At 41.6% G+C, this 15883-nt stretch overlaps 1 protein-coding gene and 1 long non-coding RNA gene across 7 annotated transcripts; one reads left to right on the top strand and one right to left on the bottom strand.

Moving 5' to 3' along the window:
* Positions 1-297: 297 nt before the first annotated feature.
* On the bottom strand, positions 298-4312 carry LOC132385066 (uncharacterized). Its single transcript, XR_009509062.1, has 2 exons — positions 4175-4312; positions 298-1913 (listed from the first exon to the last, which is right to left on the bottom strand). It is a non-coding gene; the product is annotated as an uncharacterized LOC132385066 (long non-coding RNA).
* On the top strand, positions 3249-8494 carry anapc13 (anaphase promoting complex subunit 13). 6 transcript variants are annotated; one of them, XM_059956762.1, is made up of 3 exons: positions 3249-3403; positions 4819-4949; positions 7882-8494. In XM_059956762.1, exons 2-3 carry the CDS (start codon positions 4851-4853, stop codon positions 8005-8007), a joined length of 225 nt encoding a protein of 74 aa, XP_059812745.1. In that variant the 5' UTR covers positions 3249-3403; positions 4819-4850; the 3' UTR covers positions 8008-8494. The 6 variants fall into 6 exon arrangements, with proteins under 6 accessions (XP_059812745.1, XP_059812749.1, XP_059812750.1 ...); XM_059956766.1 differs by having other exon boundaries at positions 3252-3403; positions 4842-4949; XM_059956767.1 differs by lacking the exon at positions 3249-3403 and adding an exon at positions 4053-4245 and having other exon boundaries at positions 4842-4949.
* The last annotated feature ends 7389 nt before the right edge of the window (positions 8495-15883 follow it).

Raw genomic sequence — 15883 nt, 5'->3', positions numbered from 1 at the left:
AAGGGGAATAGAATATAAAAGCAAGGAGGTAATGCTGAAGTTTATAAGACACTAGTCGGTCCACACTTGGAGTATTGTCAACAGTTTTTGGGCACTGATCTCAGAAAGGATGTGTTGACATTGGAGAGAGTCCAGAGGATGATTCCAGGAATGAATGGGTTAACATAAGAGGAACATTTAGCAGCTTTGGGCCTGTACTCACCGGAATTTAGAAGAATGCATGGGAATCTCTTTGAAACCTACCGAATGTTGAAAGGACTACATAATGTGGATGTGGAGAGGATGTTTACTTTGGTGGGGGTATTCTGAACTAGAGAGCAATTCCTCAAAATTGAGGGGCAGCCTTTTCGAACAGAAGTAAGGAGAAATTTTTTAGCTGGAGAGTGGTGAATCTGTGGAATGCTCTGCCATAGACCATGTTGGAGGCCAAGTCAGTGGGTATATTTAAAGCGGAAGTTGATAGATTTCTGGTTGGTCAGGGCATCAAGGGATATGGTGAGGGGGCAGGTGTATGAGGTTGAGTGGGATCCAGGATTGGCCATAATGAAATGATGATGGGCTGGATGGCCAAATTCTGCACCCACGTCTTGTGGTTTTATGGTGGTGTTATTTGGTGGGGTGGGGTTCGGTATGCCATGTAGGGAAACAATAGAAGCTACCTCATTAAATATATCTAAGCCGCACACATTTTTTGCATAGCAGGGGATTTGAGGGTTATAGGGAAAAGGCAGGTAGGTGGAGCTGAGACAATGGCCAAATCAGCCATGAATAGCAGACAGGGGTCAACAGGCTGGATAGCCTACTCATGTTATTTCTTCTGTTCTTACTGTATGTATTTAATTTTATTTTCCAAATTAATTATTAATAATTCTGCAAATAGGAACAATTTCTATTTGCTCATTTGCAACCATAATTATTTTAATTATCTATCAGATAATCTCTCAATCTTCTCTGTAGTGAAGAGAGCAACCTTAGTATTTCCAATTTATCCTTTAAGTCCCTAGACAATGAAATTATTCGTGCATTTTTTTTTAACAGACCCTTGAACTGCAGTGCTCAAGAACTGGAATGTTTTTCCAAAATTAAGATTCCCTTACATGTTTGTAGTTTTAGGGTTCCATAGTTTTTTAATGACCGCATCACTTTCAATTACACTCTCAAATCTCCATTCTTTACCTTTTGTAGAATTGTGCCCTCTTCTTTATATTGTCTCCCCCGCTAATTTTCACCAGCCCTCTCCTCCAGCCTTTCTGCATTCCCTTGAAGTCTACTGTTCTTGAAATGCCCCCTGCTTTAATGTTTTCTCCAAGTTTGGAATTGTAGGTCAATAAGTGACAGTGCACACCCGTTAGGAATACCACTATGCACTTCTTACCAAACAACCAATCATTAACATACCACTTGAGTTTTAATTTTCTGTTCGTTACCACAGCAGCAATAATTCTTTTGACTTCAGTGTTAATGACTACTAGACAACGGGGAGACTTGTTGGGGCACCCTTTGAGAGAAAGATAGTGCAGTCTGATGTGACCAAAATGAACATTAAATTTTCCTTAATGCTATTGGTATTGCTTTGCTCTGGAAATTGAAGAATAAAAACCACTTTATTAAAGAAGAAAGACATGTGGCAAGGCAAATATAGCTCCTCCTTGTTTAACGAAGGACACTTGTGATGGCAACATTTCTGGTTGATCTGCCACCCTTGTGCCTCTCATTGTCATTCTGGAGACGTGCAGTCTTTTCATGCACCGTCTCTTCATCTCTCCTGCTGTTTGTTCTTTGTCTCTGATCTTGGAGACGTGCATTTCTCAGCTCCTTTGTCTCTTCCTCTCTCCTCCTCCTGTGCCTGTTGTTGTCATTCTGGAGACGTGCATGCCTCTCCTCCTGTCTCTTCTTCTCTCATCTTTTTTGTCCTGGTTATTATTTAGGTGGAGAGAAAATTCAAAAATCAGAAGTGCAAAGGGACTTGGGGGTCCTGGTGCAGGATACCCTAAAGGTTAACCACCAGTTTGGATCGGCAGTAAGGAAAGCGAATGCTATGTTGGCATTCATTTCGAGAGGAATAGTGTATAAGAGTAAGGAGGTGTTGATCAGACTCTATGGGACACTGGTGAGACCCCATTTGGAATACTGCGTGCAGTTTTGGGCCCCCTATCTTAGAAAGGATGTGCTGATGTTGGAGAGAGTTCAGAGAAGATTCATGAGGATGATTCCTGGAATGTAGGGACTAACATATGAGGAGTGTTTGTCAGCTCTTGGATTGTATTCATTAGAGTATAGAAGGATGAGAGGGGATCTCACAGAAACATTTCAAATGTTGAAAGGGTTGGACAGAGTAGACGTGGAAAGGCTGTTTCCCTTGGTGGGTGAGTCTGGGACAAGAGGTCACAGTCTTAGAATTAGAGGGTACCCATTTAAAACAGAGATGAGGAGAAATTTTTTTTTCAGCCAGAGGGTCATGGATTTATGGAATTTGTTGCCACATACAGCTGTGGAGGCCCAATCATTGAGGGTTTTTAAGGAGGAGATTGACAGGTATCTAATTAGTCAGGGTATCAAGGGATATGGGGGAAAAGGCCGGAAATTGGAACTAGACGGAAGAATAGTTTAGCTCATGGTGGAATGGCGGAGCAGACTCGATGGGCTGAATGGCCTTACTTCTGCTCCTTTGTCTTGTGATCTTGTGACTCTTTGGTCCTGCAGTTTTATGGGTGTCTCAACGTACATCATTATGGATTACGGGATGTTATGGCATGCTTAAACTTAGAAAAGATCCGATGTTCAGTTTTTGAATCCAGTCAAGACTTTTATACATTGTGGGGACCATTTTTGAGTTATTTTCGAAACTTTTGTTGTAAAAGTACAGATGGTAGCTAATAATATTTTATTATATGATAAGGGTTTCCCCTTTTTTCCTTGCTTTTCCTAACAGCTCTGACTTTGGTAGTGAGATTAGATTTTTTTTTCTGAATACCAATTTTTTTATATTTCAATATTACGATTTAATTTGTTATGAATACAGGGTTTAGTGATTTTAATACAATGTATTTGGTATTCTTTTGACTTATAATATATATATTGTACTCTGTATTGCTTTATGCAGAAACTAATAAAAATATTGAAAGAGAAGTACGTCATTACAGTAAGATTTTTTTATCTTATTGATGGGTGGCAGTTAGATCTGTCCCAATCCTGCACGTACTGATGGTGATATATGACCGCTCAAAATAGAGCTGCCCTGCCCTTTTGCTCCGGTTGCTGTCGTTCTTGAGGCTGGTCGTGCACATGCGTCTTGGTGCCGAATCGTGATGGCGGATCAGCTCTTGGGTGCAAGCCAGCCTGTAGATTTTGGCGAATGAGCAATTTTAAGTGAATATATAACCCTGAACTTTGCCTGCATTCTGTAAGTTAGCGCATTTTAAGACGATTTAGCAAAAAAAAAGTGCCGCTGCAATGCACTGTCTGCGCTAATTGGAGGTCACAAACAGAGCATGAGAGTTTTAGTCGTATATAGATAGATTACGGAGCAATTTACTAAACACCTTTGGTAAATCCGCATGTACAAGTGCCTTTTCTTTTTTAAAAAAACTATATCAATGTGCTTTTTAAGAAATCCATACAAGCTTTCCTTATTCATTCCACATTTGTCCAAGTGCTTTCTAATTCTGACCTTTATTGTCATTTCTGGGTAAATTTACCCAGATTAACTTGACCGGTTTGTAGTTGCTGGCTTTAAACTGTGCTCAGTTTTGAACTAATAATTTCATGGAATGAGGGAATAGTAGCTCCGAGGTGCAGTGTAATATTGTAATGGACAATTGTTTAATGTTGTTTGTGATACGTAAAGACATTAATATTGATCTTCGTTTTTAACTGCCGACGATTTTAACGTTGCAATCGGATTCCTTCCTAATAACAGCGCTGACAACGTTCTAGTTTTTAACACAAATTTTTAACCTTTGCACCCGCCTCTAACGTCCTGTCAAAGGCATGAAACCATGCAAACCAATGGCTGAACGGGAAATTTTGATTTAACAACTGTAATAAAGCGAAATTATATACCACTTCACGCAGCCCTTCCATTTTTCTATCCCTGCACACTCCTGCATTTTCATCTTCCCCCACCCTCATCAATCCACTTCCCTCCCTCCACCCTCAGCAAATGGGCACTGACCTCGGACCCTTTTTCCGGGTTTACTGGAGCAGTCGGATCTTTTACGGAGGACACAAGACATACTTCTGCCGGTGCGCGGGGTGGGGGTAGAAGAAGAAAGCTTTTAGAATATGGCGGGGAGGGGATGAGGGGGTGATAGTGAGACATTGGGGTGAGGAGTTGGAGGGAGAGAGTGAAAAGTGAGGGTTTTGTGGTATGGAATGGGAGTGGTGAGTTGTGTCAAAATGTGAGAAGTGACTGGGTTAAGGAGATGGAAAAAAATCTAAACTAAATCCAGATGCAATTTTTTTAAAAACACGTTACTTTGCAGACAACAAACAACCTGCTGGAGGAACTCAGTGGGTCGAGCAACATTATTTGGAAGCAAAGGGATGTTCAGCGTTTCAATCCTGATACAGAATCTTCACCTAAAGCTTTAACCAACACTGCCTCCATAGATGTTTCTCGACCTTCCTGAGTAACCCCAACACTTAATGGGTTTTTTTTTGCTCTGGATTTCAGTATCTGTAGTCTCTTTTGTCTCCATATGATTTTGCAGATGCTGGTTTTTGGGGTTTATCTGTTTGTTACTAAAGCTGGCCAGATTTGAAAATATTGGGGAAAAGGCTTTGTTTGTTTCTACTTATCTGTGTCTGTAATTCCAGGACTGTGTTACTGTGTTCTCCAGACCAGTTAAATGGACAGCGAGGTGCAGCGAGATGGCAGAATTCTGGACCTGATTGACGATGCATGGCGAGAAGACAAACTACCATATGAAGATGTGGAGATCCCATTGGTACGTATTGTATTCAGATAAACTCTTGCATTTAAAGAGCCCTTTGGTGAGTTCAACACCTGTAATTGCTTCTGGACTGCACTGTACTTGTCTTCATTTTCCCATGTGTATGGAAAAGGGAAGACTAGGTGGAAATTACTGTCTTCTATTTAAGAGCATAGAATAGTATAGGCCCTTCAGCCCCTGATGTTGTGCTAACCCATATTAACATAGTCCATGATCAATCTAACCTTCTTTCACAGCCCGTAACCCTCAAATAGACAAAAAAAAAACCACTATGTTGGAAGTCTGAAACTAGAAACTGCTGAAAGCCCTCAGCAAGTCAGAGCCATTTGGAGAGAAGTTAAGTCAATGTTTTAGAGATCAAGGGCCCTTCAGCAAAACTGGCAAAGTGACAAAATAAGTTTGCTTTAAGTTGTTGAGGTATGGAGTTGAAGTTTGTCTTTGATCGGATGCAAGCTGGTTTGATAGGGACTGCATGGTAGTGTAGCAGTTGGTGGGTTTGAATCCTACTACTGTCTGCAAGGAATTTGTACATTCTCCCTGTGACTGTATGGATTTCCTCTGGGTGCTCCTGTTTCCTTCCATATTCCAAAGTCAACTTACTAACCATAATACTACATGGGAACGCTATGTTGGCACCACAAGCATTTGCAACACTTGGACTGTAAGATCAATCAGATAATTCCTTCCCATTTTCCTTTCATCCACGTGCCTATCTAAGAGTCTCTTAAATGTCCCTAATGTATTCATCTCTACCACCACCCCTGGCACCTCGTTCCATGCACCCATCAGAATCAGGTTTAATATCACTGGTATACGTAATGATATTTGCTTTTTTGCAGCCGCAGTACGTTGCAATACGTAGTCAGAGAAAACTATAAATTACAATAAGTACAATATATATGGAAAAAAACAAGTAATGCAAAAAGAGGGAAAAAATACCTGAATAAGTCTTCATAGGTTCATTGCCCATTCAGAAATCACCTGACAATAGTAATACTTATGTCAGGCTGCTGTTTATTGATTACAGGTCAGCATTCAACACGATCAGTCCTCATCATCAAAACCTGGATTTCTATACCTCCCTCTGCAACTGAATCCTTCACTTCCTCACTGGGAGATCACAGTGTGAATGGATCAGAAATAACATGACCTCCTCACTGACAGTCAACACTGGTGCGCCTCAAAGATGCGTGCTTAACTCACTGCTGTCCGTGTTTTTTTTTTAAAAGGAAAGACTACCTCTAGAATCCATCCTATACTTTCCTCCAATCACCTTAACATTATTTCCTCTCAAACTAGCCATTTCCACCTTGGGAAAATGTCGCTGACTGACTACTCAATTTATGCCTCTTATAGATTCAACAAGGTGTTTGGTGTGGTGGAATATTTCAGATTTGAGAGACGTGATGGGGTGGTTTTATTTTCTTTATAGCAGACAAAACTGGAGCACTTGATTGAGATTCAGATCAAGATTAATTTATCAAATGTACACCAAAATATATAGTGATTTAGCACACCCAAGGATGTGCTGGGGGCTACACATTTCACAGCTAACAACCATGAGGTACACTGAGAGGGGCATAGGTGGGTTTGTTGGAAACTTTTCTCCTTGGTAGAGGTGTAAGTAAACAAGGATGGGTATTAGGTAAAGGGTTAGAGGTTTCGAGGGGAGATTTGAAGATATTTTGTTAGCTAGAGGATGGTTGAAATATGGAATATATTTCCTGAGGGGAATAGTGTAGATGAAAACTTCCACAGAAAAGGTACTGAGAGTCAGTCATAGAAAACTACAGCGCAGAAACAGGCCCTTTAGCCCATCTAGTCTGTGCTAGACAATTAGTCTGCCTAGTCCCATCCACCTGGACCATAGCCCTCCATATCCCTTCCATCCATTAACCTATCCAAACTTCTCTTAAACGTTGAAATCTAAATTGTTCCCACCATTTGCGCTGGCAGTTGAAACAAGAAGACAATAGATAATAGGTGCAGAAGTAGACCATTCGGCCCCTCGAGTCTGCACCGCCATTCTGAGATCATGGCTGATCATTCACTATCAATACCCAGTCCCTGCCTTGTCCTCATATTGAAGACATTGAAGGCTCTGGGTCTAGTGCTGGAAAATGAGATGAGTGATGGTTGGTACAGACACAGTGAATCAGAGGAGCTATTTCTGTGCCCGTAGCTGAAAGAGATTCTAAAAATACACTGAATATTTAAAGGAATGGATTCAAGAGCTGCAATTGTCATACATGATGTCTGCGAGTTTCGAGCCAAGGGGTGGGAACCTGGAGGTGGCCTGTCCTGGAGTTGTAGACCTGTCTATGGGAGGGTGCGAAAGGGGCTTGTTTTCCTGTTTTTGTTTTGTACGTTTACATGTTTTGAAGTACATGTGATAAATCTGTATCTAAGGAATACAGATAGATTAGGTTGGCAAATGGAGTATAGTGTGGGAAATGAAGTTATTCACTTTGGAAGGAAGAATCTTTAAAAAAATTACTTAACTCGAGAGAGCCACAAGATGGGATAGGTCAGTGCTGCATTGAATTCCAAATCTCCGACTGCAGAATGAAAAGTCAGAATTTTCATGTTATTTTGTAGTTACCATGATGGAATACTGATGCATAAATTCAATTTCATCTTTGAAAAATCTCATTGCAGTTTGTCTCTGCAAGCCATTAAACTGGTAGGTAATGTGCAAGTCTCTAATGGGTGTGTGTGCATACAGGTACTCTAATTCATGAGGTTAATGTTCTTTCTGTTGTAATTCTCATTGGACAGAAGTTCATAATGTCTATCTCTAGCTGGTACTGTAATACATGGACAAGCTTAATTCCTTCTGGAGATTAAGTAAATCAAAGAACTCATTAGTATGCATCTCAGAAAAGTGATGGGTTTTGTAACTCCTGCATTTATTTTCCTTTCACAGAGTGAACTTCCAGAACCCGAGCAGGATAATGGTGGAACTACTGAATCAATCAATGAACAAGACATGAAATGGACTGACTTAGCTTTACAAAACTTGCATGAAAATACCCCATCTGCAGGAAGCTAGTTGCTGGCAGCATTGGTACCAACATAGCAACAGGCTTTATTTATGTATTCTTTCCAAAGAGCAGGTGTCCATATCATTGAATTTAAATTAGAGACACAGCGTATAAAAGCAAAAATTATACAACTACAGTACGTAATAGTATTTATGGACAATGAAATGCTGAGCTGATAGAATAATGGAACAGTTTATAATCGTTGATTTTTTTTATTCATTAAAAAAGGAAGTTTGTATTCATTATATAGAAGTACTGGTGGAGTATCTCGTTTGCAAGCACTGATAGTGTGTCAACAGAACAATTTAATCAATGGCTAATATCTGTTACTTCTGTGTGTTGTATAATTCTGGCACACAATCATTTCATGCTATGTACAACTAAATTTGTAAATGATTAATGCTCTCACTGATCTTGCAAACATTTAAGTTTTTAATAATTTCCTTTAACCTTTTTTGGTGTCATTGCCAATTAAATGGACTCTGAAAACTTGCACTCATTCCTCAATCACACTTTATTTACTTGTGTACAATGAGAACAGCATGGCCATGTTACCAAACTGTTCTAAAGTCTGGCACAGAATTGACTGGCAGGTACAGATTTTATATGTTCAAATTCTTTATTTGAAACATCAGTCGCCATTCACAATGCAGGTGTTAAAAGTCAATAGGAACTTTAAGCTGACAACTTATGATACTTTTAAGACCATAAGACATAGGAGCAGAATTAGGCCATTTGGCCCATTGAGTCTGCTCCATCATTTCATCATTGCTGATCCCATTTTTTTCTCCTCCTCAACCCCAATTCCTGGCCTTCTCTCCCTAACCTTCGATGCCATGTCCAATCAAGAACCTATCAATCTCAGCCTTAAATACACCCAACAACCTGGCCTCCACAGCTGCACGTGGCAACAAATCCACCAACCTTTGGCTAAAGAAATTTCTCTGCATCTCTGAAAGGGTGCCCCTCTATCCTGAGGCTGTGCCCTCTTGTCCCAGACTCTCCCACCATGGGAAACATTCTTTCCACATCTATTCTGTCTAGGCCTTTCAACATTCGAAAGGTTTCAATGAGATTCCACCTCATCCCTCCAAATTCCAGTGATTACAAACATCAAACGTTCTTCGAATGATAATTCTTTCATTCCTGGAATCATCCTTGTGAACCTCCTCTGGACCCTCTCCAATGCCAGCACATCTTTTCTAAGATGAGGGGCCTAAAACTGTTCACAATACTCAAGGTGAGGTCATCTTTAAAGTTGGTAAAGTAATTGTTCCTTCATGACCCTCTGAGTGAAGAAGTTTCCTTTTGTTCCCCTAAACTTTTCACCTTTCACACTTAACCCATAATCTGATTGTAGTCCCGGCCAACTTCAGTGTAAAAAGCCTGTTTTCATTTACCCTATCTATACCCCTCATAATTTTGAATATTTTTTTTATCAAATCTCCTCTTAATCTTGTACATTCCAAGATACAAAGTCCTAACCTAGCCAATCTTTCCTTATAATACAATCTTGCTTGTAAATTTTCTCTGTACTCTTCAACATTATTTATATCTTTCCTGTAGGTAGGTGACCAAACCTCACACAACACTGCAAAAAAAAAGCAGCTCTATTTCCATCTTTAATATCTTTATTTTTCCCTTTCAGGGTTCTTTTGAAAACCCTGATCTGGGGTTACACACTGACTATGGTTCTTTGCAGGAATGGGACCTACTCTCGGGATTTCATAACCAGCCATTGTTGTTCGGCACACCAAGGGTTCAGCCTAAGAGTCCGGCTCGGATTCAGAAGCCTAGGATCTTGGGGCTCAGGAGACAGGCAGATTGAGGGTGGGTGTCACAACAGGAGACCCGCGTGTCATCGGGAGAGTTGGAATATCTGTGGTTATGTGCTTTTGGGCACAGCTCAGAAAAAGCGATGTGGCGGACTTTTAACATTGTAAACCGGCGAGTTGTTTGTTATGTCTCCCTACTCACTGGGAAAATGGAGACACCTCTTTCTCCCTTATTAGGGGAGAGAGAACCTGTGGTATGTCGAATACCGGGTGAAACACTAAGTCTTTGGGGTATCTGCAAGTCTGTCTTCGTTGCTTTACTCACACTTGAGTGCTCAGTGGTGGGTGCAGATGCTTTTTTTTTGCTGGTGGGGGGGGGATTGTTGCTTGCTGCCACTTGCACGCTGGAGGAGGACTTTGGGGTTCTAGCATTTGCCATTAATTCTTTGGGGCATTCCTCTGTTTCTGTGGATGTTTATGAAGAAAAAGCATTTCAGGATGTATATTGTATACACTTCTTTGACATTAAATTGTACCTTTGAAACTAGGCATCACTAATGTCTTATACAACTTCAACATAACATCCCATTTCCAGTACTCAACATACTGATTTGTGAAGGCCAATGTGCTAAAAGCTTTCTTTACAACCCTATCTACCTGTGACACCACTCTCAATGAATTATGTACCTGTATTCCCAGATCCCTTTGTTCTACCACACTCCCCAATGCCCGACCGTTCAATGTGTAAGACCCACCCTGGTCGGTCTTACCAAAGTGCAACACCTCACATTTGTCTACATTACATTCTATCTGCCATTTTTCTGGCTGGTTCAGATCCTGCTGCAACCCATGATGGTCTTCCTCGCTTTCCACTACACCCCCAATCTTTGTGTCATCCGGAAATTTGCTGATCCAGTTATTAGCCAGATCTTTGAGCCCACCTAAATCAATGGACCCAGCACTGATCCCTGCGGCACTCTACTACCCACAGGCCTCCGATCAGGGAGACACCTATCTACGACCACTCTCTCTCTGCTCCTATAAAGTCTCATACAATTTACTATCTCATCTTGAGTGCTGAGGGACTGAACCTTCAGGACCTTGTCAAATACCTTACTAAAGTCCATGTAGACAACATTCACTGCCTTGCTTTCATCAACTTCCCTGGTAACATGCATGAAAACTATAAGATTGGTTAGACAAGACATACCATGCACAAAGCCATGCTGACTATCCTTAATCAGTCCATGACTATCCAAATACTTATATATCCGGTCCCTCAGAATGCCTTCCAATAACTTTCCCACTACTGATGTCAGGCTTGGCTCACCAGCCTATAATTTCTTCATTTCTGTTTAGAGCCTGTTTTAAACAGTGGAACAACATTGGCTATCCTCCAATCTTCTGGTACATCTCACGTCTTTAAGGATGTTTTAAATATCTCTGCTACAGCTCTGGTGATTTCTGCACTAGCCTCCTGCAGGGTCCAAGGGAGCACCTTGTCAGGAGCTGGGGATTTATCCACCCTGATTTGCCTCAGGACAGCAATCACCTGCTCCCCGGTGATTGGTCCATGAAGTTGATGACACTTTGCCTCACTTCTATAGACACTGTGTGTCACCTGAGTGACTACAAATGCAAAAATAAAATTAAGATCTACCCCACATGTTTTGGCTCCACACATGAATTGCCATTCTGATCTTCCAGAGGACCAATTTTGTCTCTTGCAATCCTTTTGATGTGAAGTGTTCACCTGCACATACTTCTGTCACCTACCCTGTCTCATTTTCTATTAGCAGATCCAGTATTGCACACTCTCTCCTTGGCACTTCTACGTACCGATGCAGGAAAATTTCCTGAACATATTTGAAAAACTCTCTCCCATCTAGTCTTTTTACAATATGGGAGTTCTAGTCAATATATGGACAATTAAAATTGCCTACTATCTATATAAAAGCAGGGATGTAATGTTGAGACTTTATAAAGTGCTGGTGAGGTCTCACTTGGAGTATTGTGAGCAGTTTTGGAAAGGATGCACTGAAACTGGAGAGGGTTCAAAGCAGGTTCACAAAAATTATTCCAAGATTGAATGGTTTTTGTCATATAAAGACCCTTTGGCTCTGGTCCTGTATTCACTGGAATTCAGAAGAATGAGGGGTGACCTCATTGAAAGCCATCGAATGGTGAAAGACCTTGATAGAGTAGATGTGGGGAGGATGTTTCCTATGGTGGGAGAGTCTAAGACCAGAGGACATAGCACCAGAATATAGGGGCATCCTTTTAGAATGGGGATGAGGAAGAATTTATTTAGCTGGAGAGTGGTGAATCTGGAATTCCTTGCCACAGGCAGCTGTGGAGGCCAAGTCTGTATGTACATTTAAGGCAGATGTTGTTGAATTCTTGATTGGTCAGGGCATAAAGGGATATGGGGGGTGTGGTGAACTACATATACCTGTCTGGACATGCCCCCTGCTGACTGCTCCTGTGGCTCCTCCCACAGACCCCTGTATAAAGGCGATCAAGGCCTGAGCCCGGCCTCTCAGTCTCCAGAATGTAGTACGGTGGTCACTCACTGCTTGTTCCTTCTTCCAGTCAATAAAAGCCGATATCTCGCCTTACGTCTCAGAGTGAGTTATTGATGGTGCATCAGGGGGAAGGCAGGAGCTTGGGGCTGAGAGGGAAAATGGATCAACCCTAATGAAATAGTGGAGCAGACTCAAGTCAAATGGCCTAATTTTGCTTCTTATGGTCTTACAACAACCTTATGTTTCTTGCAATAGTCTGAGACCTCTCAGCAAACTTGTTCCTCGAAATTTTTTATTTTATTGATATATATCGAAGGCCCTTATAGATATAAGGGCCCTTTCAGCCCTTCAAGCCATGCCACCCAGTGCTGCCCCAATTTAACCCTAGCCTAATCAAGGGACAATTTACAATGACCAATTAACCTACTAACCAGTATGCCTTTGGACTGGGGGGGAGGCCCTCATGGTCATGGAGAGAATGTACAAACTCCTCACAGACGGCAGCAGGAATTGAACTCGGGTCACCTATATTGTAAACCCCTATGCTAACTGTTGTGCTAACCACTATGCTACCATGCTGGCCCAAATCCCTCAGACTGTTTGGTGGTCTGTAATATAGCCCATTATCATAGTCATACCTTTCTTATTGTTTAATTCCACCCATAAAGCCTCACTAGATGAGTACTCTAGTCTGTCCTGACTGAACACTACCATGTCATTTTCCCTGACAAGTAATGCCTTCCCTCCTTTATTCTCTCCTGCTCTGTTGCATCTAAAGCAGAAGAACTCTGGAATTTTGAGCTGCCAGTCCTGCCCCTCCCGCAGCCAAGTTTTACTAATGGTTACAATGTCATAATTCCACGTGTTGATCCATGCCCTGAGCTTCATGCCTTTCCTATGATACTTCTTAGGATGCAGCTCAGGACACTAGTCACACCATGCTCAACCTTTTAGTTTCTTATCTAATCTCCAGACCCATGCTGTGCAAAGGGAAGCTACACTCTTCAAAATCTTACTTGCCTGGACATTAATTAACCTTTGCCTTGCCACAACTTCCATATTAGCATTTCTGAATCTAGTTCCACAAAATATATCATAGAAACATAGAAAACCTACAGCACAATACAGGCCCTTCAGCCCACAAAATTGTGCCAAACATGTCCCTACCTCAGAAATTACTAGGCTTACCCATAGCCCTCTATTTTACTAAGCTCCATGTACCTATCTAAAAGACCCTATCGTATTCAACTCCACCACTGTTGCCGGCAGCCCATTCCATGCACTCACCACTCTCTGAGTAAAGAAACTTACCCCTGACATCTCTTCTGTACCTACTCCCCAGCACCTTATACCTGTGTCCTCTTGTGGCAACCATTTCAGCCCTGGGGAAAAAGCCTCTGACTATGCACACGATCAATGCTGTATGAAAATTAAGACCAATGTTGTGGCATTTCTGATATGCTAATATTGGAAGCAGTCATGAAGCATTCTGCTGTGCTAATTTCCGATGTGAGAGGGTTACCCTGTCTTGTGTGGCTAAATGGTTAGACCCATGTTCTTTGGTGTTTGTGTGTGTTGGGGGGGGGGGTGGAATAGGATCATCTTATTGAAGCATAACATCCCAAGGAGGTATGACAAAGTAGATGTTCACAATCACTAGCAGGAGAGTTTCAAATGAAGGGACCTATCTTGCACACACCTACAAGATAAAGGGATGATGATTAAAACTGGGATTACTGCATGTATGAAGTTCTGGTTGCCAGAAATGAGCTTCTTTACTCAGAGGGTGGTGAGAGTGTGGAAAGAGCTGCCAATGGAAGTGGTAGATCTGGATTTGATTTCAGCCTTTAAGAGAAGTTTGGATATGTACATGGATGGGAGGTGTATACAGGTGCGGGTCAATGGGACTAGGCAGATTAACAGTTTGGTATGGACTAGATGGGTCAAGTGGCTTGTTTCTGTGCTGTAGTATGCACTCTGAACCAGACAGTGAAGCATCATTGGAGGATACACAAATGTATAGTATAGACTGCAATAGGACTGCACAGAACTGGAAAAAGCTGCAGAGGGTTGGCCCCAGAGGATGTCCCCAGCATCAAGGACATCTTCAAAAGGTGATGCCTCAAAAAGGAGATAACCACCATTAAGGACCCCCATCACCCAGGACATGCCCTCTTTTCATTGCTACCATCAAGGAGGCGGGACAGGAGCCTGAAGACACACACTCATTGGTTTCAGAGCAGCTTCTATACCTCTGCTATCAGATTTCTAAACGGACAAAGAACTAACCTATGAACATTACCTCAGTATTTTATTGTAATTTATAATATATTTTATGTATTGCACTGTACTTCTGGTGCAGAACAACAAATTTCACAACAGGTCAGTGATATTAAATTTGATTCTGAAAATGGCAACCTTGCCACCAACACCCAGATGCTGAAGTATGAATAAATTACAAAAGCAACAAGATACAAGTTTCAATAATAGGCTCACCTCCTACTCCTAAACCTTCTCTACCGCCTGCCAGACAGAAGTAGCTAGTGTGATGGAGTACTCCCTGCACGTCAGGAAATATACAGGTCCAACACCTGGCACCATCCAGGATGAAGTAACTCACTTGATTGACATGACATTCAACACCCTACTTCCTGCAGCACACTGACAACTCAGCTCAGTTTCTTCAACATAATCTTGATCACTAGCCCACGTTATCTATTATGTAGAAGGACTAGAATAAAAACAAGGATGTAATGCTAAGGCTTTATAAGGCATCTGTCAGGCTGCACTTGGAGTATCGTGAGCAGTTTTGGGCCACTTGTCTAAGAAAAGATGTGCTGGCATTGGTGAGGGTCCAGAGGAGGTTCATGAGAATGATTCTGGGAATGAAAGGGTTAATATATGGGAAGCATTTGAAGGCTCTGGGCCCGTACTCATTGGAATTTAGAAGAGTGGGGGTGGGGGGGCAGATCTCATCAAATTTTGAATTCATTGTCACAGATGGCTGTGGAGGGCAAGTCATTGGATAAGTTTAAAGCAGAGGATGATAGGTTCTTGGTTAGTCAGGGCATCAAAGGTTACGAGGAAAAGGCAAGAGAATGGAGTTGACAGGGATAGCAAATCAGCCATGATGGAGCAGACTAGATGGACTGAATGGCCTAATTCTTTTCCTAAATGTTATGGTATTATGTATTAAAATAGAAGTATGGGGTGGCATGGTATCATAGCAGTTAGCATATTGCTTTACTACACCTGCTGTAAGGTCAATTCTTGCCACTCTATTAGAGGTTTCCTCCGGGTGCTCTGGTTTCCTCCCACTTTCCCAAGGTGTACTGGTAGGATTAGTGTGTTGTGGGCATGCTCTTTTGGCATTGGAAGCATGGTGATACTTGTGGGCTGCCTCTCGCACAATTCTCACTGATTCAATTTGGTGTAAATCAACACATTTCACTATGTTTTGATGTATATGTGACTAATAAAACTAATTTTTCTTCCTTGATGTCCACTAGATCAACTCCAGTCCGAGTCGTAGAATGTCCTGACTTGGATATATATCGCCATCCTTTCTTTGTCCTCTAATTCCT

The sequence above is a fragment of the Hypanus sabinus genome, chromosome X2 (genome assembly GCF_030144855.1).
Source record: "Hypanus sabinus isolate sHypSab1 chromosome X2, sHypSab1.hap1, whole genome shotgun sequence".
Lineage (NCBI taxonomy): Eukaryota > Metazoa > Chordata > Chondrichthyes > Myliobatiformes > Dasyatidae > Hypanus > Hypanus sabinus.
Note: the sequence above shows the minus strand (reverse complement) of the source record. Positions and strands in the feature narration are given on the sequence as shown.

Coding starts and splice junctions, on each gene's coding strand:
- anapc13 (XM_059956762.1), top strand. CDS start 4,851: ATGGACAGCGAGGTGCAGCGAGATGGCAGAATTCTGGACCTGATTGAC. Junction 4,950..7,881: donor AAGATGTGGAGATCCCATTG/GTACGTATTGTA, acceptor TTCCTTTCACAG/AGTGAACTTCCAGAACCCGA.